The sequence below is a fragment of the Sebastes fasciatus genome, chromosome 9 (genome assembly GCF_043250625.1).
Source record: "Sebastes fasciatus isolate fSebFas1 chromosome 9, fSebFas1.pri, whole genome shotgun sequence".
Classification (NCBI taxonomy): domain Eukaryota; kingdom Metazoa; phylum Chordata; class Actinopteri; order Perciformes; family Sebastidae; genus Sebastes; species Sebastes fasciatus.
The window spans coordinates 13164552-13191345 of NC_133803.1; the positions used below are offsets into that span (position 1 = coordinate 13164552).

At 40.4% G+C, this 26794-nt stretch overlaps 1 protein-coding gene across 1 annotated transcript in view; it reads left to right on the forward strand.

The window, feature by feature from the left end:
- insyn2ab (inhibitory synaptic factor 2Ab) overlaps positions 1–26794 on the forward strand; it is a 43865-nt gene that overhangs the window by 2396 nt on the left and 14675 nt on the right. The window contains exons 2-5 of the mRNA XM_074646125.1: positions 8978–9333; positions 9529–9691; positions 18119–19289; positions 24776–24847. Coding sequence (XP_074502226.1) covers positions 18124–19289; positions 24776–24847 — 1238 coding nt within the window. The 5' untranslated portion in view covers positions 8978–9333; positions 9529–9691; positions 18119–18123. The remainder of the gene's footprint in view (positions 1–8977; positions 9334–9528; positions 9692–18118; positions 19290–24775; positions 24848–26794) is intronic.

Here is a 26794-nt window from a genome sequence, read left to right on the forward strand (position 1 = left end):
GGCATTGAGAGCAAAGAGCGACTGAGAGTCAGAGACACAGTGAGAAGAAGTTTTGATTATAATGTGTTGGATTATATATTATAAATTGGATTATATTCTGATTGAGTTGTGTCACTGGTACGGAGGAGAGGGATACCGAGATTACACTTCAAAACACCAGCATATTATGACTGCTTCGTCTTTGTGTTTATACACCATAATAAACGGTTACCCAGTAATCATCTGCAGCCAACAGGGAAATAATAGGTTATGTAACAATTCTATATTACATTGATTATTTATTTAGAGTTTTACGTGCCTGTGTTTTATAATGGAAATGAGTTGAGCAGCATTAGCGTTGGCTTCTCTGTGGGAGTTTTTACAGATAGTTAAGCCAATTTTCCAGAGACATTAATAGTGATTAACGGTGCTGTGATTTTAATGCTATTTTTTTAGGATAAAACTGGAGTGGCAGTTTGTGGAAAAAAGAAATCTCCTCAAGTAGGCCAGGAGTCAATGCATTAAGAAATCTCCTTAATAAGGACAATAGCATTTATTATTATGGCAGTTTGGAGAATAACCACGATCTGTGTTCAACAAGGCGTGCAGTTCTCTCTGTGTGTGTGTGTGTGTGTGTGTGTGTGTGTGTTTTAGGAGTGGGAGGTGGATAATGTCGTGTCTGCATTTGTTGTAAATTCACAAATAATACGATTACTCTGTAGAATAGAGATGAATCATCTGGACGCAAGTCCACAGCCATGCCAGCAGCTCTGTGAATCTGTACTTAGGCACAGCAGTGATAACGTCAGCATGCTAACATGCTCTCAATGACAGTGCTAACAATGCTGATGTTTTGCAGGTTGTTGACTATGATCACCACCTTACTTTAGCATGTTTGCATGCCAACATTTGCTAATTAGCACGAAACACAAAGCACAGCTGAGGCTGATGGGAACATGTCATTAGTTTTGCAGGTATTTGGTCATGTTTGACAAATTAAAATTTTGATCCGATGATGGCGCTAGATGAAAAGTTAAGGATCACAAAAGTTATTACAATTCATTCTGACAGGTACGTGACTATCTGAACCCAATGCTATAGCAATCCATTCAATAGTTGTCGAAATATCACACTAAAAGCCACGAATGTCAACCTCATGGTGATTCTAGAGGAAAAGTCAGGGGATCACTAAAGTCAGATATATCATCTGGCAACTAGGGGTGTAAAGGTACGTGTATTCGTATTGAACCGTTTGTTACAGGATGTGTGGTTCCGTATATGCAACATCCTTTCGGTACGCCTTGTGACTGAAACAGCTGTTTATGTCTAAATTGTGGAGCGTGAGTTACCCGGATAGTTTTGGCAGCGCACCAGTTGCTGTCAGCTGTAGCATGCTGGTTGGTTTAGCCTGGTTAGCCAGATTAATCAAGCTCAATGGTCAACGATTTGTCTCCAACTGTATGCCGACAGTGTTAAACTGAATTTGGGTGTATCTGTGGCTACACCTCAAACATTCACTTAACGACGGCATCACTCGAATGTGACAATTAGCGGAACCAAACAAAATCAGACTGGACCCAAAAATTGGATTACATTTACATTACAGACATTTGTGTATTTATTTGTATTTATTTTTTATTGGCAAAATGCCAGTATTTGAGTGCCTTAACTGTTAAAGTAAGAATTATGTCCAATATGCAACTGTTGAATGTTTATAATTTTCAAAATAAATTATAATAAAGTTATTTTCTGCATTTTCTTTGTTTTCCGTATTATACTGAAAGCGTACTGAACTGTGACCCTAAAACCGAGCTACATACTAAACCGTGAATTTTGTGTGCCGTTACACCTTACTTTACAGTATTAAGAGTGTTTGTTTAGGTCTGGTTTTGTTCTGAACTAAAGCAAACAATCCAGCAAACCAGCAACTGACTGAACCTAAATGAACTAAGACAATAAGAAGACAACATTATGAACTGCAATGACATTGCTTATTGATTGCTTTCAAATGTTGATGAGCTTAGCTTAGAAAACAAATTTAACACAAACTACACAGTCAGTGACTATGAATAAAGCTGTCATCCAGTCTTACAGAGTCCAGTAGCAACTGCACTGCAAACTGACCAGCTGCTCCCAAAAGTATTGCTCCTCTTGAGACAGTCAGTTAGTTAACACTACAGTAAGGTGAGGCATGTACATAATTCACTTTGGACAGAGTGCATTGGGAGGAAAGGCTTTAGCGCCAATTTGTGCTGGCAGAAGCAACTTGTTCAACTGTCACTAGCCAACTTTCTTTTTCTCGGACAAGTACCAGACGCTAACACCAACGTTTTATTCATCACCGGTGTCCTCACAGTTAATTTCACAGAATTTACAGAAGCCACTTTTGTATCAAAAATATTACATTCATCATCAGGCCAGCTGTCACCTGTGTTTTCAGTACACAGTGTTTCCTTTGGAAGGAGAGGTGTGCTGTGGAGGCAATGTTACTGTATTAATTACAGTACAGTTTCAAAAGTAATTTTCCATGACCTGTTAAAGGAATATATTACTGAAATAAATGTAGACATTATTTTAAATACATTCATTTATATAAGTTTGCAGGATTCCCATCCAGACTGCCTGCGTTTGGACGGTTTTTGGAAGCTTGTCTCATCTTTCCTCTGCCCTCTCCTCGCCTGCACACTTTCCCTTGCCTCCTGTCTTCTTTCTCCCCATCTCCTGTCCTCTTCAGTCGCTATGTTCGATCTACGTCCCCCTCTCTGACTATCAAGGTAAACAAACACTTAATTTGAGACCATCTTGCAATGGGATCACATCAGCCGCGACGCCAAATCGACCAGCGGCTGGTAATAATTATATGGATTAATTTTGTTTTGTTTTTTTCAGTGACAGCTGAGCAATAACTGTTTTTTTTTTAACAAGAAAGGTTAGCTCATCCACAGCCTAACTGCACCTATGCAATCATGTTCATTCAGGCTATATCATTTTATCTGTCTAGATATTATGCACACAGGCATACTAGCTAAATAAATGCCTGCCCCGCTGACTTACCACGTCTGTTTTTCTTTTCCTTGTATATCCGAGTAAGCCCATTTTAAGAATAGTGCTGGGCTGTGGTGGCAAAGACGTTGCCAGTGTAAACACTGATACAGTAAATCACTTGCAGTATCAGTAGGCCTATTACTCATCAGTAAAAGGGTGGTAGAGTCAGTACTGTATGTGAACATCAAATCGTCACTACAACATCAAATCACTACTTCAATCAGTGTTTCCTCCCTTAGATGAGATTGATTCAGTAATCCTAATCATGTGTCTTCCTGTGTTCTTTTTCTTCTGTGCCATTCCCCATATTCACCACAGTTGTTCAGCTGACCCTTGATTAAAGCTCAAAGGCAGCCTGTGTGCTATTCTACAGAGTAACCATTGAATTATCAAACAAGACATTGTATGAAACACATTAAACATTAATTCATGTTCCAAGAATTATATTATCTCAAAGGATTTACATAAATCGAGACTTCATGTCAGTCAATTCCTGAGAAGTTCACGTTTGCTTATAGAGACAAACTTAAAGGTGCTAAATACAGGAATGGGAGCATTCCTATTGCATCTCAACGGCTCTCAACATGGCAACTCGCAGCTAAAGGTGCTAACTATGTCGAAAGTGCTGAGAGAAATAACAGTGTTTACCTTAGGGGGGTGGGTGCTATGCTTCCGTGACAAAGCTGTCAGTCGCAACAGCATTATCAGCTGTAACCGCCGTATGAGAGCAGTGCAGAACAGTGGCTGTGAGCCAGTCAGTGGGGCACGCTCACATGCACAAACATGCACGAAAAGCACGCGCCGCCAGCCCGCCGATGTCAACAAAGCTCGGAGAAGCTCGGATTTCAACACCGAGAGGGAGAGCAACTTCATTCTCTGCTCAGGTAGACATTACTACTCTGTATCGTTACATAGCACAAAGTTGTTTGCTGCCATATTAATGCTCTGGTTATCAAATTTAGCACCTTTAAATAACTGACCATCATAACTGAGCTCTATGATGGCTTCCTTTTTGTAAATATTGCACATAACTTTACCAAAAAGTCTGTTTTCTAGAATCCAGGTGAATTAACTCCAGTGTCATGAGACTCAGGCTTGTTGTTCCCCTCCTTTGACTTTTTTTGTCATTAAAAATCACTTACACAACAGTTGATTGTTAATCGTTTTCTGCATTTTGTTGTCCCTATTGTTCCGAAAACGTATCAAAAGCAAACTGGGAATTTTGTGTACCGTTGCACCCCAACTGGCAACCATGTATATCTGTACCAAATTTTGTGTCAATCTATCCAGTAGTGGCTGACCTATTGGTGGCGCAAGAGAAAAAAGTCAGGGAATCACTTTAGGATTCACCACGGATAGTTGTACCAAATTTCATGGAAATCCATTCAATAGTTGTTCCACAAAAAAACAAAAACTCACAAATGTCAACCTCCTTTTGCCGCTTGAGTCAGGATTCATCCTCTGGGGGTGTTTGGTACAAACCTTCATGGCAATTCATCCAATGGTTGTTGAGTCAACAGCCATCGCTTTTGCAATGCCATTAGCATGAGTACGAACTGCAACATCATCTGATGTGATGTCATCAGCTGTGATCATTGTGCTCAATACCGTTACCTCAGTAACAGTGCCGGTGTCACCAAAATCATTCACCAAATCAGTTAAGCATATCATATAATTTAAACAGGTGCACCTCTCATAGTGAGGAAGGCCTTTATGCATGTTTGCGGCTATATGCAGTGATCTTACTTGTTCCGATCCCCATGTGTTTGCTGCATCAATAGGAAAATACTCATGAATAATTTAGATGAAGGATAAAAGTATATGTTTACTGCTTTCATAAACTCATACAACCATTTCTCTATCACCTACAGTGTATGGATGCTCTGCGGATCTGAGGGAAGCATTTGACGGTGCACACTTCCCTCACCTGTGAGACTAAGGAAACTGTATAGTGTAGAGATTGGGAAATCAATCGGAAGAAATAGAATAGTGTTTGCGTCTGAACCTCAACGTTCTCCTTCAATCTTTTTTGCAACATCTGCTGTTTTCCCCCTTCACACATTTTCACTTTCCCAAACCTTCATTCAAATACACATTTCCCCAGTTTCAATGGTGTATGACCACTTTAAAGTCTCTGCATGTACAGTCTGTCCTCAGGGATCCAACTATAATGAATGGTTAAGCTGACAGTCATTGGCGAGCAGTGAGGGCTTTTTTTTTGCATAAATCTGGACACTCCCCTCACAGCCTTTGGCAGGTCAATAAACGGCGTAGTAGAGAAGAGATTAAGGAAAGTGGTGGAGGGGGGGATTTTCCCTAATTGTCAACTCTGTGTTGTTCCACTCATTAAGCACAGCGAGATTAAGCTGATGTTGAGACTGAGGGGGATCTGTGGTTGGTGGCGGGTTTGATCGGCATGCATGCAGTGGGCGCAGTCAGAAGCTCGTCATAGGCCTATGAGCAGGCAGGGCTGGGAGGAAAACAGACAATTAAATCAATAAGACAGCAGTCAGCAGATCACTGCTCCGGCTACCCCTCCTCCTCACCATGTTGGAAGAAAAAACTCAGTTGAAAAAGCTTTTCTCCTCTTCAGCTTCAGGTTGCTTACATAAGCAAAGAATGGTAAAAACTGGTCCTGTGGTGGAGTCATTTTATGACGTCACAAACCTTGTTAAACAAAGTTAACTAAAGTTAAATAGACAGATGTGATAAACTGTGCTTTAAAATCTAAAATTTGTATTCATTCTGCAGTAAATTACTAAACTTGAATCAACTATTACTGTGAAAGGTACATTGGCAAGCCTTTAGTCTATAACTTAAATCTCTAGGGACAATCTTATGAAGCAGATTGCCAAACAATGAAACTCTGTATGACTCCTTAGGAAATTAAAAGTATTAGTTCAGTGAATTTACAGCCAGTCTTTACCTTTTCAACTTGTGAGGTTTATAGTACGAGTACTTAAATCATATTAAATCAGGTTTTTTTTCATTACACAGTACAACATGTAGTGAGATTATTTTGTGCTTTGCTCCAGAAAGCAATTAAGAAATAAAACAAAATATATAATGGAATACTATAGAATAAGATTAAATAGTTTACAAATGAAGCAAAAAAATAATATAACAATATGTGTCAGAGAAATTAAACAGTAAACAAAGAAACCGTAAGACCATGGGTGAGTTTCAAAATTGTTTAAATAAAATTAGCAGTACATACAGTATATTGTATGCAATCATAGACTGTCTATAAGAAGTGGACCCACTGGTTTGTGGACTGCTGTTTTTAAGCCTCGGTTTTGGCCAGGCCATGTCATTTTTTTGCAACCAGAAGTGACGCAAGAGGGTGGAGCTAAGTACAACCGAATGCTGAATAACACATTTTTAGGCACCCAAAATGTGAATATTAACATGAACTGAAAACACTCTGTGAAAGGTCAATCACAAGGTAGTCACGCCCTAAAGCATACTCTGCTTTATGGTCTATTTGACTCTAAATGGGACCATAATTTACTAAATAAACATCATGCTGTATTGAAGAAGACTTGAAATTTGCGATTGAGACCATAAACTCATTCTCATAGACTTTTATACAATCAGACTTCTTTTTGCAACCAGAGGAGTCGCCTCCTGCTGGCTGTTAGAAAGAATGCAAGTTTAAGACACTTAAGCATTTGGCTTCACTTCTCAGACCCGGAGGTTGCCCATCGTATGCAATGTATGACAGGTGGATTGAATTATAATGATGAATTATGGATAAGTGGAATTTACTGGTTCAGGACCTGGATGGCCTGAGGGAAGAAAATATAATACTTTATTAGAAATGATGTCGATCAGTATTTCCCAAAGTCCAAGATGATGTCCTCAAATGTCTTTCTTTTGTTCACAACTCAAATATATTCAGTTTGCTGTCATAGAGGAGTAAAGAAACCAGAAAATATTCACATTTAAGAAGCTGGAATTAGAATATGTTCCCCTTTTTTCTTAAAAAATTACTCAAACTGATTAATCAATTATCAAAATAGTTGGTGATTAATTTACTAGTTGACGACTAATCGTTAAATCGATCATCGTTGCAGCTCTATGATAAATATATACATACAGAGACACACTCATACTATATACCTACAGTATATGCACAAAAAGGAAATGTACGGTATGTTGACAAAAGGTATTTATGGTGGAGGCTTGTCAACTAATACCTTGGTTTACTTAGAGTTTAGGTTCTTTATTTAGTCTACTAACTCCTGAGAAAAATATCAGGTCTGTTTGGTTTGCTAAATATTTGACTTTCTTCACCAGCTAAAAGGATTATAGGTATTTGGGGATTTTATCCATACTGACACAGCTTCAGAAATCATCAGCTGTTATTTTATTTTTACCTTTTGGAGCCATTAATGTTTGTCTGTAAATGTTTCACTGCAAATAAGCTTAAAGTTGATTAAAATATTCATGTAATTTAGGGATGCACCGATCCGACTTTTTCAGACCCGATAGCAATACCTTAGCTTTGGGTATAAGCCGATACCGAGTACCGATCTGATACCAGTCTTGTTGATCCGATACCAGCTGCATGTTTCAATGTGTGGAAGTGACTGGGATCATTCTGTTATGTGTAAGGCAACATCAGGCTTGAATTAAACATTGCTTTCTTAACTTTATAAAAAAAAAAAGGTAACAAATAAATAGATATAAATTTAGTGAATTGCTATTTATTATTAAAATAATAAATCATCCACCAGCAACTTGCTAAAACATTTTCTAAGTTAACAGGAATAACAATTCAAGTATAAATCGTTTTAATGCAGCATCAAAACCGAAACAGGAATTAAAATTCCAGTATATAATATATAAACATAGAACTGAATTGAATAGATCAGCCCCATTGCCATCAATATCCGATCCAGCTATTTGAGTCAGTATCGGCCCGATATCCTATCCGGTATCGGTGCATCCCTAATGGAATTTTAGCATCTGTCAGATTATTCTGATGGCGTAGGTTGTTGTAGAACAATTGTACAACCCCAACAAAAGTTGTTACAGTCTATGTGCAGCTTTTGGCTCATTCATTCTCAGTGTTGTTGTCTTTTTGAATACTGCCACTAGGAGGCACAAAGAAAGAAAATTATAAATCCTACACACAGGAGCTTTAAATACTGTATATCAAACTACATGTATTCCTACTACTAGAAATAGATAAATAAGTGCAAAAAACCCACTATTCATAGGGGAGCTCTAAACTAAAGAGCGTTGGCTTTAACTCATGTTAACTATGCAAACATAGACCCAAATATGTTTACACCATGATCATGTTCCCACAGTATAATTTGTTTGTGCAAACTATAGCCCTTGCACCCACAAGACAACAGATGTTCAGAGTGTATTATTGTATTCCCCAAATCTAACATCTTCTTGTCACAATGTATTTCTTTAAAAAAAAAAAAAATCTTTGTGACTTGTAGTAGGTCTTCCGTCTTGTATGTCAAGTTTGATTGTTCGCATTGACTAAAGAAGTGTAGTATTTATTGTATTGTATTAGACAGTGCAGGTGTACTGTAATAACAGGACTTTATACACCATGAGGAAAAGCCATGAACTTCGAAGAAACTTCGAGAAATTTAAGACGTCCGCTAAATCAATACTCCCCGTTTTCATATGAAGCGCATTTCTCCCTGTGCCTCCCTCTCTCTCTGTCTCGCTGTCTCTATTACTCCCTCTCGTCATTTCATTTTCTCTCTCTCATCTCAGCTTCTCATTAACACCGCTGCCCTGTTGGCTCCTCGCCTCGTCTGTTCCCCCATTTGTGCAGCTACAGAGCCACTTCTTTTTCCCTTTGCTCGATTCAGCCCCCCTTCAACACCTCTCATAAACAATGTGTCAGATCTATGAAAGTAACTGGGTGGAGGGGGGGGCAGGAGACATCCAATTAAAAGCACAATGCATTATTATTTCACAGCTCCCCCTCTCCGCCGTCTCCCGAAGCCCTTCAGATTATACAACAGCTCAGTGTCACCGGAGCCATGTCTGTGGAGGACAAGGGGGTCTTCGCCGATGATGCAGCTCAGCGACTCTGGACTTTCCCCAGCAGCTTGCGTACTACCCCTCACTCCTCCTCTTCCTCCTCCTCCTCCTCCTCCTCCCCCTCCTCCTCCTTCCTCTCTCTGCCATATCCACCCACCAGCCCACCCTCTCCCTGCCTTCCTAACACACACATACACACATACACTCAATCACGAATGCACAGGGATTGCAGCAACAGCAGCAGCACAGCGAGATGGAGATCTCCGCTGTGTGTGTGAGTGCCTATTCCCGGTGAGTGCAGGGACAAGAGCGAATGAGTGTCAGTGATGCTTGAATGAGGTGTATAAGGGAGAAGGGAGCACAGTAAAAAGGCAGTAAGGGGGGGGGGGATATCAGTGAGGTTTTGAGGCAATGTCTTTCTGCTTTTTTCCCTCTCCCATCCCGATAACCTGAATCTTTGCCGGATGTGCCACAACTATACTCCAGCTGTCACTGCGCCGGCTGCCTCTCTCTCGGTCCTCCCGCAGCCTGTGCGAGCTGCTCCAGTGGCTGGACCGTACCCCGGCACCCACTGAATACATGGATGAACACCGGCTCTACAGGGGATCTGCGCTTTCTCGTCCTTTGCACCTCTGATCTGTTTCTCAAGGTAAGACTTCTGCTTCCTTTTTTTGGAGTTGCACACATATTTCACAGGTACTGCAAAAAAAGAGTGTGGGGGATTCATCTGGTCTGCCTTTTTAAAAATTTAATCAAAGTGGATTTTATCAGAAGCATGCGTGATTTGTGATAAAAAAGTCTTTTGGTAGATACATGCATGTGTATGATCCCTGTATGCATTAGATATGGATAGATTAGGGAGGGGGGGCATTTCTGCACCCAAGCACTGAAAGGTTTAATGACTAATCAGGAGAACACGTCAAGGTTTTTCTCCACAATTGAAAAAATGAAGATGAGCGGTGATGTAATTTGACTTTGATTTATATATACTTATTAGAATGCGCGCCTTTGCAGCCCTTGCCAAACATGCAGTATTTATCTGATGATGCAGAGGCTGATTATCGAGATTGCTGTACTTGTGAATTGTCTGGGCTTGATAGTGAAGAATATTGATGAGCGCCCCACTAATAGACTATTGTAACGTTGCGCTGTAATAGACTGCCCGAATGATGACCATTTATTGGAAAACACCTATCGCATTAAGTGGCGTAGACTATATGACAAATTCGTATTAGATGAGTGATATGCTCCTCAAGGCTGGATTTGATGAAAAAGGTGGATTCAGACTTATCATGACTAATGACATGTGTGATCTAAGGAGCTCTGGAGTACTGCATCACATACAGGGCTGCACTTATATTTGCGCTCAGTCGTTGCCTCCCCCCAGCCCTCCCTCCTCTCTCTCTCTCTCTCCCTCTATTTTCTACATGTCATTCCTTGACTACCTGTATTTACAGGAAACACAGACGAGGTACAGCTTTAAGGTGCCAAAACACACCGTGGCTTGTCTATCTCAGCATCTTCTTCACTTGTAAATCATCTTCTACATTACACCCGAGTCAATCATCAGATCGACCTGAGTACACATGTATGCCCATAGCCCAACCCCGGACTAATCAATGAACTCATCAGGGGGATGCACTACAGATGTAAGCTTTGAAGTGTCAGAGGCAGAGACTGTCTTTGCTGTTATTTTATACAAAAAGAGTGCCAAACCAGCAGGGGAAAAAAAAAACACAATGCCCTTCTGCATATCAGCATCTCCAAACTTCCTCTTCCCAGGGATCCATTTCACAGCCAGTGCTCTCATCCCGGAGATAGAGGGATGGGACCCTTTTAAAACCTCCCGCTATTCCTCATAACAGAAAGTGCTGCTCAGTGATAAATCTTTTAAGCCAATGTCATAAAGCAAACTTTCACAGGTGTAGCCGGCAGCCCGGATAGATACAGATAGCTCTGGACGACTGCTGGAATAAGACGGTGTGTGTGTGTGTGTGTGTGTGTTTATCTATGTGTGTGTCTGCATGACTGTGGAGATCTCAGAACTGGCTGGGATTGTTTTCAAAAATTGAACAAAAGACAATATAAAAATCTGGGACCAAAGGGGCTTGCATTGTCGCTGGAAGAAGAGCGTGATGGTGTGTTGAGGAAAAAAGATTACTGCAACGCGGAGGGTGTAGGGGCCGGAACCTATACTGTACAATTGCACTATAGGAATGCACACGACTAGGCACGCACACAACCTTATGGATTGGACAAAGGCAGCGATATCTCGTCCTTTTACATTGTGCATAGTTGGTGCAATGTCACGCTCTGTAATTTATGCAAATAATAGAGAAAAAATTCCTCATGCAAAAGGGATACATTGCACAGCAGCAATGCATACAGTGGAATGCATGCACGGCATCAAAGCATTCACCTTGTGACGCACACTTGTTTTAGCACATATTACTAAAATGATGAGCATTGACGAACATCCCGTGTTCATGATTGTATTGATGGTGCAGCGGAGTTTACTATGTTAGAGGCCGCTATAATTACATTACTTAGCCATTATTGAGAGTGGCTAGACAGTGTTATCCCATGTAAATACCCCACAGATGCACTTCAGTAATTATTGCATTGCTGCGGCGCTGTCAAGGATGTAAGGCGATCTAAGCAAAGCCGCCCCTTTCTCTCTGCTTTGCGATGGAGCATAAATCATGAGTCAGCAGTGTTGTAGGCCTGCTATTGCAAGGAAAAATGGATCCAACCTCCCCATTAACATTCTGTACAAACAACCACAACGTTGTTGTCGTAATAAATCAATCATGATACTGTAGTGAAATGTGTTTTTTTTTCTTCTCTCATACATGCAGCATTTTAGCGTGAAGAACTGAAGGGCAATTGGAACAGACAATGTGGTCTGCCTGGGTACATAAGGAGATTTCAGAGGATTACTTTTGCAATTTTAGAGTCAATGCATTATTCATAATCCTTTGGATAGCTGAGGCCAAATCAGGGAAGGACCTCAGGTCATTAGCAGAGATATAGCTTCCTTTGAGAAGAGGAGGAGGAGGAGAAAGACGACGACGGCGACGATGAGGCAAAGGAGATTCTCGCTGAACCGTCTGAATATATGTATGTGTCACGTCAGTCTCTGTGTATCTGACTTCCAACAATAATAAGTCATTGAAGAGCTTTTCTTGATTCCCTTTTTGCGAATTACCATTCGGCTGCTTTACATGCCTTACATGGCTGCATGAGAAATTGTATGCACTTAGAGCAGACTTCCTGCAGATGTGATTACCTTTTCAGTGGTGTGAGATTGGTATTTCTGAGTGTGAAATAGTATGATCTCGTGTGAATCAGCCTCGAACAAATTTCCTTTTTACCCATGGAACCGCTTCTGACAAACAACTTGCGCTAAAATCAAAGTGCATACTAAGCTATGTATCAGAACAAATACCACCCCCCAATAAAATTCAGCTGCTCTAAATTCCAAAACAACTGTGCGTAAATTCATGACACAGCATACCATATTGTTCGTGTATAATGAGATTGAGCCTAGTTGCTTGTTTTTTTTTTTTTCTCATCTGGCACTGAATGCATTGCAGTGACTGAAGTGACACTAGAAGCTGTTGGCATGTCGTTTCCTTTCCAGCATTAATAAGAACCGAGATGAAACATAGTTGCCTCTAAATATATTCCGTTTCATCAACAGTTTGAGCTGATGGGAGGTTACAGTGGACAGTCTGCAAGGTGAAACACATGGCAGGACTCCCAAGAAATACAACCTCATAGTTTTTATTATCAGTCCTGGTCTGCTGGTGTGTGCGTGTGTGTGTGTACGTGTACATGTGTCTGTGTTTGTGCACACACTCCGTAAGATGCTGGCGAAGGCCTCTATTTGAAAAGGTGACAGCAAGGCGCACACACACTAATACGAACACATACAAGTGCCCATATTTCAACTTGATATCACCCCAAAGCGTGTAATAGACCCGCCTGTAGACCCACGCGTGTATGAAGGTGCAGTACCAGCAGGGGGGAACAAAACCACTCACTTAGGCTTAGGCAACAAAACCACTTAGTTAGGTTTAGGCAACACAACTAGACAACAAAAACCACTTAGTTAAGTTTAGGAAACAAAACCAGGCAACTAAACCCCTTAGTTAAGTTTAGGAAACAAAACCAGGCAACTAAACCCCTTAGTTAGGTTTAGGAAACAAAACATGGCAACAAAACCACTTAGTTAGGTTTAGGAAACAAAACATGGCAACAAAACCACTTAGTTAGGTTTAGGCAACAAAGCCAGGCAACAAAACCACATGGTTAGATTTAGGCAACAAAACCACATAGTTAGGTTAAAGCAACAAAACCACACACTTGGGTTTAGGCAAAAAAACACATAGTTAGGTTTAGGCAACAAAACCACTGACTTAGTTTTAGGCAACTAAACCACTTAGTTAGGTTTAGGAAAAACATCATGATTGGGCTTAAAATAAGTAAAATGCGTGCGGAAACACGTCACAAACGTCACTAGCGTAACTATAACAAGTTATAAGAAAGTTCCTTTGTTTGTTGGACCCATCCACCTCCCATCCTGCCCACCATAAGCAGTCTTTTCCCTTTTTATTCTACGTTACTACCTCTGAGCGAGGCATGTTGACGTGGCTACATTAACATTGCGGTCAGTACGGACTACATGGTGTGAAAATGACACGGCTAAAGCAAGAACGGCGTTCTTATTACACGCTTTTGCCTTGAGCATTTTCGTGTATAAGGAAGCACACATCGCTCTCCGCTATCGTTTTTCTCTTCGGCGAATGGCGATTTGCCCACTGACTGCTTATCTCCATGAATGGAGTTGCTGCTTCTAGAAACTAGTCTCGTCTCGGCTTCATCGCTGGGACAGATCGCCATGACACCTGCTTCTAGTGCCTTGGCGTTGGCTGCAGTGAGCGGTGTTCAGCAGCAACCAGTCTGGCCAGTCAGTTCTGACGCTTTGATGTGATGCTTCGCTACAATGAGAACGGGCCAGACCTCGAGGTCAACACCGTTGAAGTCCTGGTTCCAGCTGCCAATGCTCCGCTACTGTCTTAGATCAGCAACCTGCGGAAGCCCGCCGCGATATCTCTTTGCTGGAACTTTCAGGTGGCGATGACCACTGCAGCGGAGCGCATTGGGCTTCAATTGCCCCCCCTTGCTCCCACCCAAGCAGGTGGATTTCGTGCGACCAGGCTACATATGCGTGTATGTACACTCGCACCAAAAAAATGCAGAGTCACATGGAACAAACAGTTTTGCCATCTTTAAAAAGTGTGTATTCTTTTGAAATGTCACTGAGTTTCTCGTTCACGTTTAGTCATTATGTCACTCGAGCTCGACATGCGCTGCAGATCAACCGCAGACCAGAAATTAACATCCATCTTATCCACCCGTGCTTTTCCTTTTACTAATTTCACGGGAGTCGTGAAACTGACAGTAAGGAAATGTCTCCTCAGTATAAATTTCCCCACCAGAACAATCACATTGATGGATTTACAATGTCTCCGAATGATAAAACATGATTACTTTCAGAGAAGCGACGACACCATGAATAGCTTGCTTTTGTGTGGTAATAAATGATTCATTGGAGTTTATTTATCGCGTGGTGTCTTGTCATATGAAAATGATTAACCGGCTCTTTGTGATGTTTCCTTTCAACCATATCAGACATCATTTCATTTCCTTGTGCTGCTTGATGTATTTCAAGCTATGAACCGCGTTTCATCACTGAGGAGACAGAAAATGCAATATTTCTCATTTGATCATATGGACCGTAATTTGAAACTCTGCTTGGGGAGTGACTACAGCAGCAAGCTGTTTTATTATGAACATCATTTTTAGCTCTTGTGTGTGATCAAAGCGGTGTGTGACTTATTACATAATCAATATAAATCAAACTATGCCATTGGAAATATGTAAAAATAAAGGAAAGGTTTTGTAAAAATTAAAGTGATTTAAACTATTTTTGTAATGAGGAATAAAGCTAAGAAATTAGTTTCTGATTAAATGAGAAATTTATGTTAATGATTGGTGCATCAATAGTACTGTATGACGGTAATTAAACAAGATACATCTTATAAATGAAGCACATCGATTCTAGCTCATCGTAATGCTGCATTTACAAACACAAAACATTCTTTTATTGATTTATCGATTATGAACAACTACGGTTTGAATTCCTCAAAGTAGTTATTTCAGTTTCTATCGTTAAACTGTTGTACAAACCCGCGTTTTATAAATGCTGAAACACTTGTTCTAAAAAAATATGCTTCACACTTTTTAGAGACTTAAACACTCCTACTCTAAATCGAAAAATGTTTCTCATTTACAAATATGTCCAAGTAATTTCAAGCCATCCATAAAACGTATTCAATCACTTTGTTTTGTTCCTCAAGCTTTACCCTTAATAAAAAAAAAAAGTTGTAACTAACAGTAATCTGTAAACATTTAAAGTTTAAGGTCAGTTCCGTCAGCCAACTCTCATGGAACCGATTTATTATGTGATCGCAGAGTTATGTACAGACTTTTTATTTGGTGTCTGGTTTCTGGGCTCTGACCTCGCCAGTCCGCTCAGCACAGCAGAGATTGGGGAGTGAAGATAATAAATTTCCCCCCGGGGAGTTTAGACTCAGAGCCTACAGGTGGATACGAGTGGAGGAGCCCAACACCAGCTAGTATGTAGAGTCTAGTATGTGTGGGCCACAGCTACTGTGTGGTCATTCCCTTTGCCAGGGACCTCAGACTACAAGGGGATTATATTATACCCTAATCACCCACCCCACAGCTATTCCTTAACAAAACACCTCCAATTATTGTGGGGAACATACTACCAAGCAATCTAAATGCAGAAAAATACAAAAAAAATAATCTTAAGAAATGTTATGTAGCATTGATAAGGTAAGTGGGTAGATATACAGGAAGCTTGAGGTTGGCAATGAGTGCGGCTGAGTGTACCGGCATAGAGCAGAGAACAGGAGCTCAGCAGTTTAGATGTAATTATGATACGAAGAACCATAAAGCGAGCTGTCACATAAACCCATTTGTTTGAGTTGAAATGTTTCTGTAATGTATAGCTGAATCTGTGTCGATAAAATGTAAATGTGACTCCACACAAAGAGTTTCCCATGAAGCCAAGAGAACGGGCCGCGAGCAATGCCGCATAGTGTTTAAATCACTATCAAGCTCATGTACACTGTTACCCTCTAAGAGAGATCGGAGTCTACGGTGATCCAATAGGAAACCCCAAAAATGACATGAGCCCAGGGGGAAATAAGCCACAAAGCCAATTGAGCCCAAAACACTTAATACTGAAACATGAGTATTTCTATTTCACCTCTACACAAATCAATAACATAAATGAGTCATAATGCATTTGTAAAATAAAAGCCAAAAAGAAAAAAGGGAGAATAAGAGACCATAGGGAGAACAATAACAGACAGCAGCTTTGGCAGTCCTATAGTTTATTGTAAAGTGCACAAACATCTCCTGAATGACATGAACTCACATTAAATATATTAGGATAATCGGCAAATACTTAGCTGGATGAGATAAAACGGTGATCTGGCATCTTGACAGCGCTAACACCCCAAGTTAGTTAACAGCAGAACTGTGCTACAAGCTTGAGCTGTATATTATTTGAGGCTGACAACTGACATAAGTCAATGAGTTTCTGAATGGTGGCAGCTGGAGCAAGGTGCGTAGCGCGCTTAACACAATTATTATTCCAAAAAGGTGTCCCGAAGCAAGTGATCAGACTTTTGGCAGGCAAGCTCGCTTTTGAAAAATGACTGTACATAACTACCAGTTGCAATTGTTGGCAGAGTTAGCAATGATCTGTACTGCAAGAAAGGCTAGAAGAACAAAACATTGGGCAAGGTATAGAGTTGTGAAGTGGAAGGAGCTTATTCAGGCGCCCGTGGTCCTGGAAAAGAAGATAGTTCCATTCATTTTCTCCATAGACGACATTAGGTGACTCACAGTCGGAGCACTTCTAAAGCTTGGATGGACTTGAAACTCTCCGGGTTGAATCATCCGTACAAAAAATTATTCAACTGTTATTTATTATCTGGTTCTTTAATAAAAAATGCAGGCTGAATGATTTTGAAAAAAATATCTAATTGACTGATATTGCAATTGTGATATGATTTGTGATATTAGAGGGAAAGATCATTTCTACATAATTATTCTCGTTTTCATTGAAAACATTAAAATGATTAAGGTGTCATTTCTGCATGGATCTGTACCAAACAAAGATGTTTTCATAACGTTCCAAATGTACACTAGATTTTGGTGGGGAAAAATTGGCATGGCCATTTTCAAAGGGGTCCCTTGACCTCTGACCTCAAGATATGTGAATGAAAATGGGTTCTATGGGTACCCACGAGTCTCCCCTTTACAAACATGCCCACTTTATGATAATCACATGCAGTTTGGGGGCAAGTCATAGTCAAGTCAGCACACTGACACACTGACAGCTGTTGTTGCATGTTGGGCTGCAGTTTGAGTTTACCATGTTATGATTTGAGCATATTTTTTATGCTAAATGCAGTACCTGTGAGGGTTTCTGTGTTGTTAATTTATTTTCAGTAATGAAAATATACATACATTTGCATAAAGCAAGCATATTTGCCCACTCCCATGTTGATAAGAGTATTAAATACTTGACAAATCTCCCTTTAAGGTACATTTTGAGCAGATCAAAAATGTGTGATTAATTTGCAATTAATCGGGATTAACTATTTTAAGTGATTGACATTCCAATTTTTTATCTTTGTCGTATAGTAGTTTAAAACGTTTTACTTTTGGCATATTTCCAAATGTGTATTGATAAATACTGTACTGTAAATGTTGGATCTTTGATTTGGATCACGGATCACAGATTGTGTCTTTAATAAAGGTTAATAATGTGTTACCAGAATTTTAAGTTAAGGTCCCAGAGGAGAAAAGAATAATTTGTTATAGTATCTTACTGGTGTGATTATAGATCAGATTCCTCCCCGCTAGAAAACAGAGTAACACACACTTTTTTCTCTTTACCTTTTTTCAGGAAATATGGTGAGCAAAGAAGACACCAAATGCGTTGTTCTCTCAAATTCAGAAGATTCCGATTCAGAGACAGGCCAATCACACAGCCTTGACGCACAATCTGGACCAGAATCAGGCAAGCAGCAGGTGAAGAAGAGAAACAAGGCCTTACAAGTGCGTTTTAAGGATATCTGTGAAGCTCAGAATGAGCGTCGGGCAAAACGCTCCAGATCCATTTCCTGCAAAGTGACGCACCGAAAGTACATGACCATGCCTGCCAGACGCTCTATTCCGAACGTGACCAAGAGTACTGGTGTCCAGACCTCACCGGACCTCACTAAGCGATACAAGACTTTCCCTTTCGAGAGGAAAAAGGGACATACATTTAAACATACTGCTTTGGTGGAAGATTATAAAGGACAAAACAATGGGTTTTTGAGTGATATAAAGACAGCAGGAGAGGACGGACAACCTATCGGGGAGTCCTCTAAGTACAAGGGTAAGATTGTGGGGCAGACAAAAGCACTGCTTCACCACACTGATGACAGCAGTGATACAGAGGATTTGCTTTCCAGTGCCAACTGCGTGGACGGACCCTCCTGTCCAGACTCTTCACATTTCTCGGAAGAGTGCCATCCGAGCAGCCCTCCTTCCAAAAGCGAAACAGAGTACCAGGTTTGTGGGACAAGGACCAAACACAAAGGATTACCCAAAGAAGACATGGACGCTGGCACTTCCTCAAAGCGCCAGCTGGCTAAGTCAGAGTTTTCACAGGACAAGTCAAAGGGCGCCGGCCCTGGTGCCTGGAACTCTTTGACACAGGTGGAGTCTTTAGGAAGCCCGTCTGTGAGCTGTAAACGGAAAAAGGGTACGCAGCTAAGCGAGCAGCAGTCGCAGACACTTCCCCATAGTGCCAAATGTTCTGTGCAGTCACAAGGGCAGTGTCGGACAAGGCATGTGTCAGCCTCCTCTAAACTCCAGCAAACAGTTGGGGGGGATGAGGGCTTTCCTCCCAGAGACACACGCGCCCCAGGCATGGGGAGCAGCCAGCAGATAATGCCCTTATCTGGAGACAAGGATATCAAAGCACAGCTGCAGGCCATGGAGAGCCTCATCAACTCGAGCCAGGAGACCATCAAGGTCCTACTTGGAGTTATTCAGGAGCTGGAGAAGGGTGAAGCGCAGAGAGAGGGGTGAGTAGAGGAAGCTTTACACACTTTTATACATGCAGTATACATTGTACACAGATGCACATTTCACAGTGTGCTGTCAGGAAAAAACTATGATAACGGGTAATTCTAATCTATTACACCAGGAGTCTTAGTCTTCAATCTCGTGGCTTTGGTCATCATTTCTATACATCATTGTACCCACCACCAAAGATGCTAAGATCTGGGAACACAGCAACATCAGTACAACCACACCAAGAAAGACAAGCAGTCATTGTTGTAAACAAGCCAACAGTTAAGACAGATTATTTTAACCGCTTTATTTGGAGTTAAAACCAAAAGACAGAGAAAGAAATGTTGGCAATAATCCCTCATCTCACAGGAAAACTGTGTGGGCGGCAAGTATGATATGTCAAATTTGAACCAGGAAATCGGTCTTTAAACCAAGACTTTTCAGTTCATTTTTGGTTTCTCTACTAGATAAGTTCAAGCATAAGGAGGATTGTTTGAAACCTGTATGGTTGGGGTTTTCTTGCCTCGTCAGATTTCTTTTTAGCGATGTCACTGTGTTCCCAGATTTTAGCAATTCACTTAAGTGCAATTTTATTATGAACAGTTACAATGATGTGCTAAACTAGAAAAATAAGACCTAAATGATCCTTTAACTAGACAAAGAGTCTACATCCTAGGGCTGTGTATTGGCAAGAATCTGGCAATACGACACGTACGATGCGATACAGGGGCTACTATTCAATATATTGCGATACTGTAAGCAAGGTGATATATTGCCCTTCTTTAATCTAATTTTAGGAAAACTGTCATAGTATAAAGAGCACACCGCCATACAGTATGCATGAAATCTGAGTTAAAAAAAAGTTTACTTTTTTATGCAATCAGAACAGTGGGATCTGTATTTGCATTTATCACAGTCCCTGTCACATCCAACATTACTGCACTACTTTTTGGTCAAACTGAGCGACTGTCTGTCACGAATCTCTGCATGTAAACTATTAATTAACAATCGATACAGTCTTTTTAAGAATCAATATCACAAAACACAATATTAAGATACTCACGTGTATCCAGGGTTGGAAATTATATGCAAGTGGCTGCTAGATTTGCTTCGACCACCAGCCAAAAAAGCAATGGTGATCTATTGAGAGGCTGGTCAAATTTGGAATCCACCAGCCACAGTTGCAGGTAGACAAAAAAGTTAATATCCAACCCTGCATGTATGGATATTTTCCTACACCATTGCTACATCCAGCGTACCATCAGGCTCACATCACTGTGCTAACATGCTCACATCAGTCTGACATTGCTGTTATTGTTAATGTTTAGCAGGTATAATGTTTACCATAGATATTTCAATAAAGCCCAAAAAAGTCAACCTCATGGTGACGATAGAAGAAACATCAGGGGATCACAAACGTCATTAGGCTTCATCCTCTGAGAACCATGAATATCTGAGCAAAATGTAGCGCCAATGCTTCAAGTTCCTTTAAGTAGATTGAGATATTTCACTGAATAAGAGAAAACAAATTACTTAAAAGTCAGATGATCACCGAGCCATAGCGCTAGCATGGCTAAAACATTCTACGAGTGGTGTGATATGTTCAACCATCAAGGTCTAATGGGGCATTTCAAATACACAGCACAATGCCTGTTAATACTGTCTCTCTGTGTCATTTTAATGCAAGGGCAAGTGTGCTCCCAATAATTCTTAATGTGTCATATTTCATTAGAGCCGTACCTGTAAAGGAGAAAAATTCATTAACTAGCTTCATAAAGTCCTCGAGCCATGTCCACGGCCAGGCTCCTACAGCAGAGATATTGTACGAATCAATGTACTCCATTTCTAAAGCCCATAGCAACACAAAGCAAATTGTATTTTAAGTTTTATCCATATCCAGTTCGAGGAAAAGGCACCCCGGTGTGACTCTGTGGAACTTAGTTGTAAAGGACCAATTAGTGCAGCCTCATAACGCTTTGCCTTTCATCTCCACGAAACTGTGCCTTCCTATAGTGCCCACACTGTGTTGTGTTCATTCAGCGTTATTAGAGAGGTGCAGTTACAGGACGCAAAGCAATGCCTTCCACAGTACTCTTACCATTTTGGCATGGCTGGACAGTCAGATAGCCTTCTTTAAAGCTACTCTTTGAGATGAATCCAACTAAAAGCCTCCCTGTTCTCACCGGGAATAAATACATGATGCCCAGTGATTTTTAAGCCCACAGCTTTTAGCATACATACATTCAGTGAAAGGATAAAGTAGTCCATTGGTCCAGTAAAGGTATAGGCACAATGTTTGTAAGAAGGGATTTTATTCATAGGCGTTATCTCCACTTCTAGGGCTGTCAATCGATTGAAATATTTAATCGTGAATAATCACGAATTAATGGCACATTTTTCGTTGTCTGTTCAAAATGTACCTTAAAGGGAGATTTGTCAAGTATGTAATACTCTTATCAACATAGAGTGGGGCAATATGCTTGCTTTATGCAAATGTATGTATATATTTATTACTGAAAATCAATTAACAACACAAAACAATGACAAATATGGTCCAGAAACCCTCACAGGTACTGCATTTAGCATAAAAAAAGATGCTCAAATCATAACATGGGGAACTTTGACAGCCCTTGAAATTACATTATTACAAAATATGCCACTTCTCCATTTGACTTGGGGATTTTACTTCCTGCCCCTCACATGCCCCATGAGTCTTTTACAGGCGAGAAACATATTACGTGCAAAAGTACAGGAGCTCAAAACAATGCATGTGCTTGTCATCTGTTTCACATCCCTTTACTGTAAGATTGATGAACTCACGCGAAATGTTGGATAGTCATCAGTGACATCCTGCAAAGAGGAAACAACATTAAAACCATGTGCTTGTCATCTCTTTCACAGTGGGTCAGTGACACTTGACAATGCTTGATGTTAGGCACTTATGATATTACTAAGGCTGTCAAAGTTAACACTTTAATAACGCATTAACGCAACTTGCAATTTTTAGGTTGTAACGGGCTCAGTTTTAAAGCTAGAGTGAAGATACTTGAACCATATGAAACTGGAAAAACCTAAGGAATCGCTCAATATGTGCTAAATTTTGGCGAGGAAAAACCTACATGGCCATTTTCAAAGGGGTCCCTTGACCTCTGACTTCAAGATATCTGAATGAAAATGGGTTGTATGAGTACCCACAGAAGTCTCCCCTTTACAGACATGCCCACTTTATGATAATCACATGCAGTTTGGGGCAAGTCATAGTCAAGTCAGCACACTGACACACTGACAGCTGTTGTTGCCTGTTGGGCTTGAGTTTGCCATGTTATGATTTGAGCATATTTCTTATGCCAAATGCAATACCTGTGAGGGTTTCTGGACAATATTTGTCATTGTTTTGTGTTGTTAATTGATTTCCAATAATATATTTATATATATATATATATATATACATACATTTGCATTAAGCAGTATATTTATCCAATCCCATGTTGATAAGAGTATTAAATACTCGACAAATCTCCCTTTAAGGTAGATAAAAAATGAACGATTAATTCGTGATTAATCCCGATTCAATATTTTGTGAGTTTGAGTGACAGCCCTAGATATTATAGTTTCATAACTGAATATATCTTAAAACCCTGAAACATAAACTGCAGTGTTCAAGGTTTTTATCTCAAAGTGGTTGCAAAACAGACAACAACACAGTTACACACAGAATATTAGTCTTTTGCATGACCTCGTTTTTTCAGTCCATAGCTCGTTATTTTTTCTACATTATGTGTGATGCATGTCAACTTTAGGTTATACTATATTGATAAAATTGCCACAATACTGTTATAGGATTAGATATGAAGGTCTCTAACCATGCGAGTCACGATGCTGCAGTAAAAAAATGTCTGCTGTGTCTCTAGACTATATACAAATCACGTGTATAATATAGGATGACATACAGTATTTACCCAGAATTTAAAACAGTTTGAGACAAAGCGTCCTGATCTGATTGTAGTTTTCCACCACAGGTTATCAATGAAAACAAAATAATATGCAGTGCTCATGCAGGCAGAGCAGCAGCCACGTAGGCAGGGGGTGTGGACAGTAAAAGTGGAATGACGAGGGCAGAACATATCCCAGGACAGCTGACGTGGGCAGACAACGCAGCAGCGAAATCTGTGCCAACAAATAGTCGGCTTAGAGAGCGACTTTCAGAGGTGCAGTTATTTTTTTTCCCCCATGAAGCATCTATGAAATCTTTCTCTGTGACATTCTGTGCTTTTTAATACACTGACACTATACTGGGTCATGAGCATTTTACCCTGAATGGGAAGTGTGCTGAGTACACGCGGTGATTATGAATTTAGGTTAATACGTTTTGATTATCAGAGCGAAGCTCTTTAAATTACAAGGATGTACATGAAAAGCCAGGCAGCAAGCACAGCGTCAGTGTGGACCTTGTCTGTGCGGTGAGTTACTGTCCTTGCTCACAGCTGTTCAGAGAGACTTCATTTGGTAGCAGGGCAGGATGGATGAACTTGTTGACCTTGAGCTCCCATCAGCATTTTCGATCCACGCGCTGCTCTGTCTCCCCCGATGAGGTCACCTCTCATGTCATGGCGAGCGGTTGAGGTCCAAGCCCTCCACATGTCATCCAACAGGGCGAAGGGGGCTGCCGTGACAGCAAGTAATTACATGTGCGGCTCTAACACAGCCCCTCCCATCATCCCCCAGACCACTGCAGCCTGCCACTGCATGCAGTGACTTATAGCGCAAATAGCATTATGCAGGCCCAGTGCATGCTTACGTAAACTCAAATGAGGACATATAAATAAATAAAAACAGGCGATTTGAAAGGCGAGGACTCGGGCAACAAAGCCGTTGCATATTTAATGTGTCATCTTTGACATGTGTACGCATAAGCCCAGAGAGATGGCTTATGTCGGTCCTTTGTGGAGGTCTTTCAACATAACAAATCTCAACTCTTACACAGTAAAGACCACAGAAACCTCAGGGCTGTGCACCTATGCAATAAAAAGAGCAGATACAATTTGTCTTGGTGATTGCTTTTTTGAATCCCTGATGTTCATTATGTCTGTAGCAAATTGAGTTGGACTAGAAATAAAAGGTACAGTATAGCTCAGAATATAAAGGTATTGATTTTCCATTATGCATGATTCATGCAGCTTTTAGTCGCTACCTACTTCCTGTTGCCTATAGGATAGAGACACAGAACCTGTTTTAAAACTATGTTGTGGCAAAGCGAGGTAATCCCGTTATGTAAAATCAGCAAGTCTACACACTTGATTAGCCATATCTGAGAGAACTGCAGGATCAGAGCCCTTGCTGCATTTTCAACTGTTGGGAAATAAACAAGGTAAAAAAAAACAAAAAAAACAAGCTGAACAAATTTTGGCTGATAGCCTATGCCCACAGGTATTGAAAATATGGAAGCTAAAGCCTGTCACTGGAGATCACATATATCTTTTCATCTCTCTGTTCACAGGCTCACCTACCGAACAGGACAAGACACAGCAAATTGTGACACTTGTCGAAACAGCGCATGCATCATTTACAGGTGGGCCCTTTTTCGCTGTCGTTGATGTCAGTGTTGTTAATGCTGCATTAAATGCTGTTTTTTTTGTATGATAGTTTGGTTCAGTGTGAAAGATGGATGCTTACAGGAGGTGTTTCAGAATCACAGAATACGTTATTGCTCCCGGGGAATTGGGGCATTACAGTTGCTCTTATATAAACAAAAGAAATGTAAGAAAATAGAAATAAAGTAGTATGTAACATGTCAATTATGTACATAATGCTACAATATGTACATAATGTCACAATATAAACACAATATATGTAGAGAAATATAAGAAAATAATAATCAAAAAATGAGAATATAAGAAATATGTACAAATATATTTGCATTAAATCATGCAATATATAACATATAACCACAGTGCAAATAAGTAAATACAAAATGCTTACAGGTAAATACAAAATGCTGAGAAGTGGGATCTCTTAAGTGTGTTAAATATAAATGCCAGAATGGTTTAAATAAGAATTAGATAAGAAGATTTCTTGAAATGTACAATATAAATGCAGTATTATGGTTTGGTGCAGTGATGTGCAGGGAATGTATGGAGAGTATTGCATTAACAGTGATCTGACTAAGGCTAGACAGATAAATAAAAATACTAATAATGTTAGAAGAAGAATCATAACATGAGTATCAGGGATAAGGAAAGAGTAAGCCAGAAAAGTAAATGTGCAGCTACCGGCAGAATTGTATATGATATATTAGGCGTTGCACTATAGCATGTTTTACTACAGTACAATGGATGATGAAATAGATTATACCGCCAATATCATTTGCAAGGGTTTCTGGGGAATGTATGGCCCAACTGTGACCAATAAGTAAACCATTCACAGCAGTGGGAAGTGAAATAGGAAGTACAGCTGACCATGTCACAGAGTATATGAGGATCTAGGATTTTATGAGGTCCCATAAGACGTCAGATTTCTTTCTAGAAACAACGACTGGATTAACGCTCTAGGTTTTTGTATTTCTGTCAAAATACACAGAGGTTTTGTGTGGCGTAAGCGCTCTGATGTGTTCTGAGCTATAAAATGGCTCAGAAGCAGGTGGGAAATCGACTCAAGCTGTAACCTTGTGTCATTTGTCACTACACTCCAAAAGCCTCCACTGCTGAACCCACTTGTTACCTTGTTCTCTAAAACAGGAAACAGACAGCTGTTTGGGAAACACTCTCCAGGCAATGCACTTTGCACAGTGGAACTTCTCGGTTGTTTTCACATGGGCCTGAGTGAGAGTGGCTTCAAAAGCATGCTCAAAATCACAAATTATAGATTTAAACTTTGTATCCTTGCTGAATACACTGCACTACAATAGAGCTTGTTTTTATATACAAAAGTACAAAAAGGGCTGTCTCTTACTCTGCTGTCTTTTTGGATTATCTTGGATGAATTTCAGATATTCACAACACTTTCAACTCATTTTGGATACATACCCTTGGGCATTTTGTGCAAAGAAAATGAAAACTGCCCTGTCCTGGACATGCTTTTCAGGATTTTTGCTTTATGTAACATTTTCTACAAGATGCCTCCTCTGCCTTCTCCCTTGACGAGTACATTGTGTCAAACTGACCCAGATTTGGGTGTAAAACCAATGGATGTATTAAGAGAACTGGATACAGCGTTTGAGGCGGGGCCCCGTTCATTCCTATGAAAGTTGCTCAGTGGCGCATGAAGACAAAATGGCTCGACTTCCGTCTGGAGAAGTACCCGGATCTTGGGCATGTGGAACATGCGCAGTAGCGTCCGCTCGGTCACATGACTCGGCCATGGGGTCCCAACGTTATGCCGTCGTCACGGCTTGGCGTTCCAGCCTCGGCCTGGGTCTCATTCACATGAACGGAGGAAGGGAAAAATAACTCTGGATTTGGCTATAAGTGCATTTTATAACTTTTATGACCTGATGATTTAAATAAGGGCTATTAGTGAT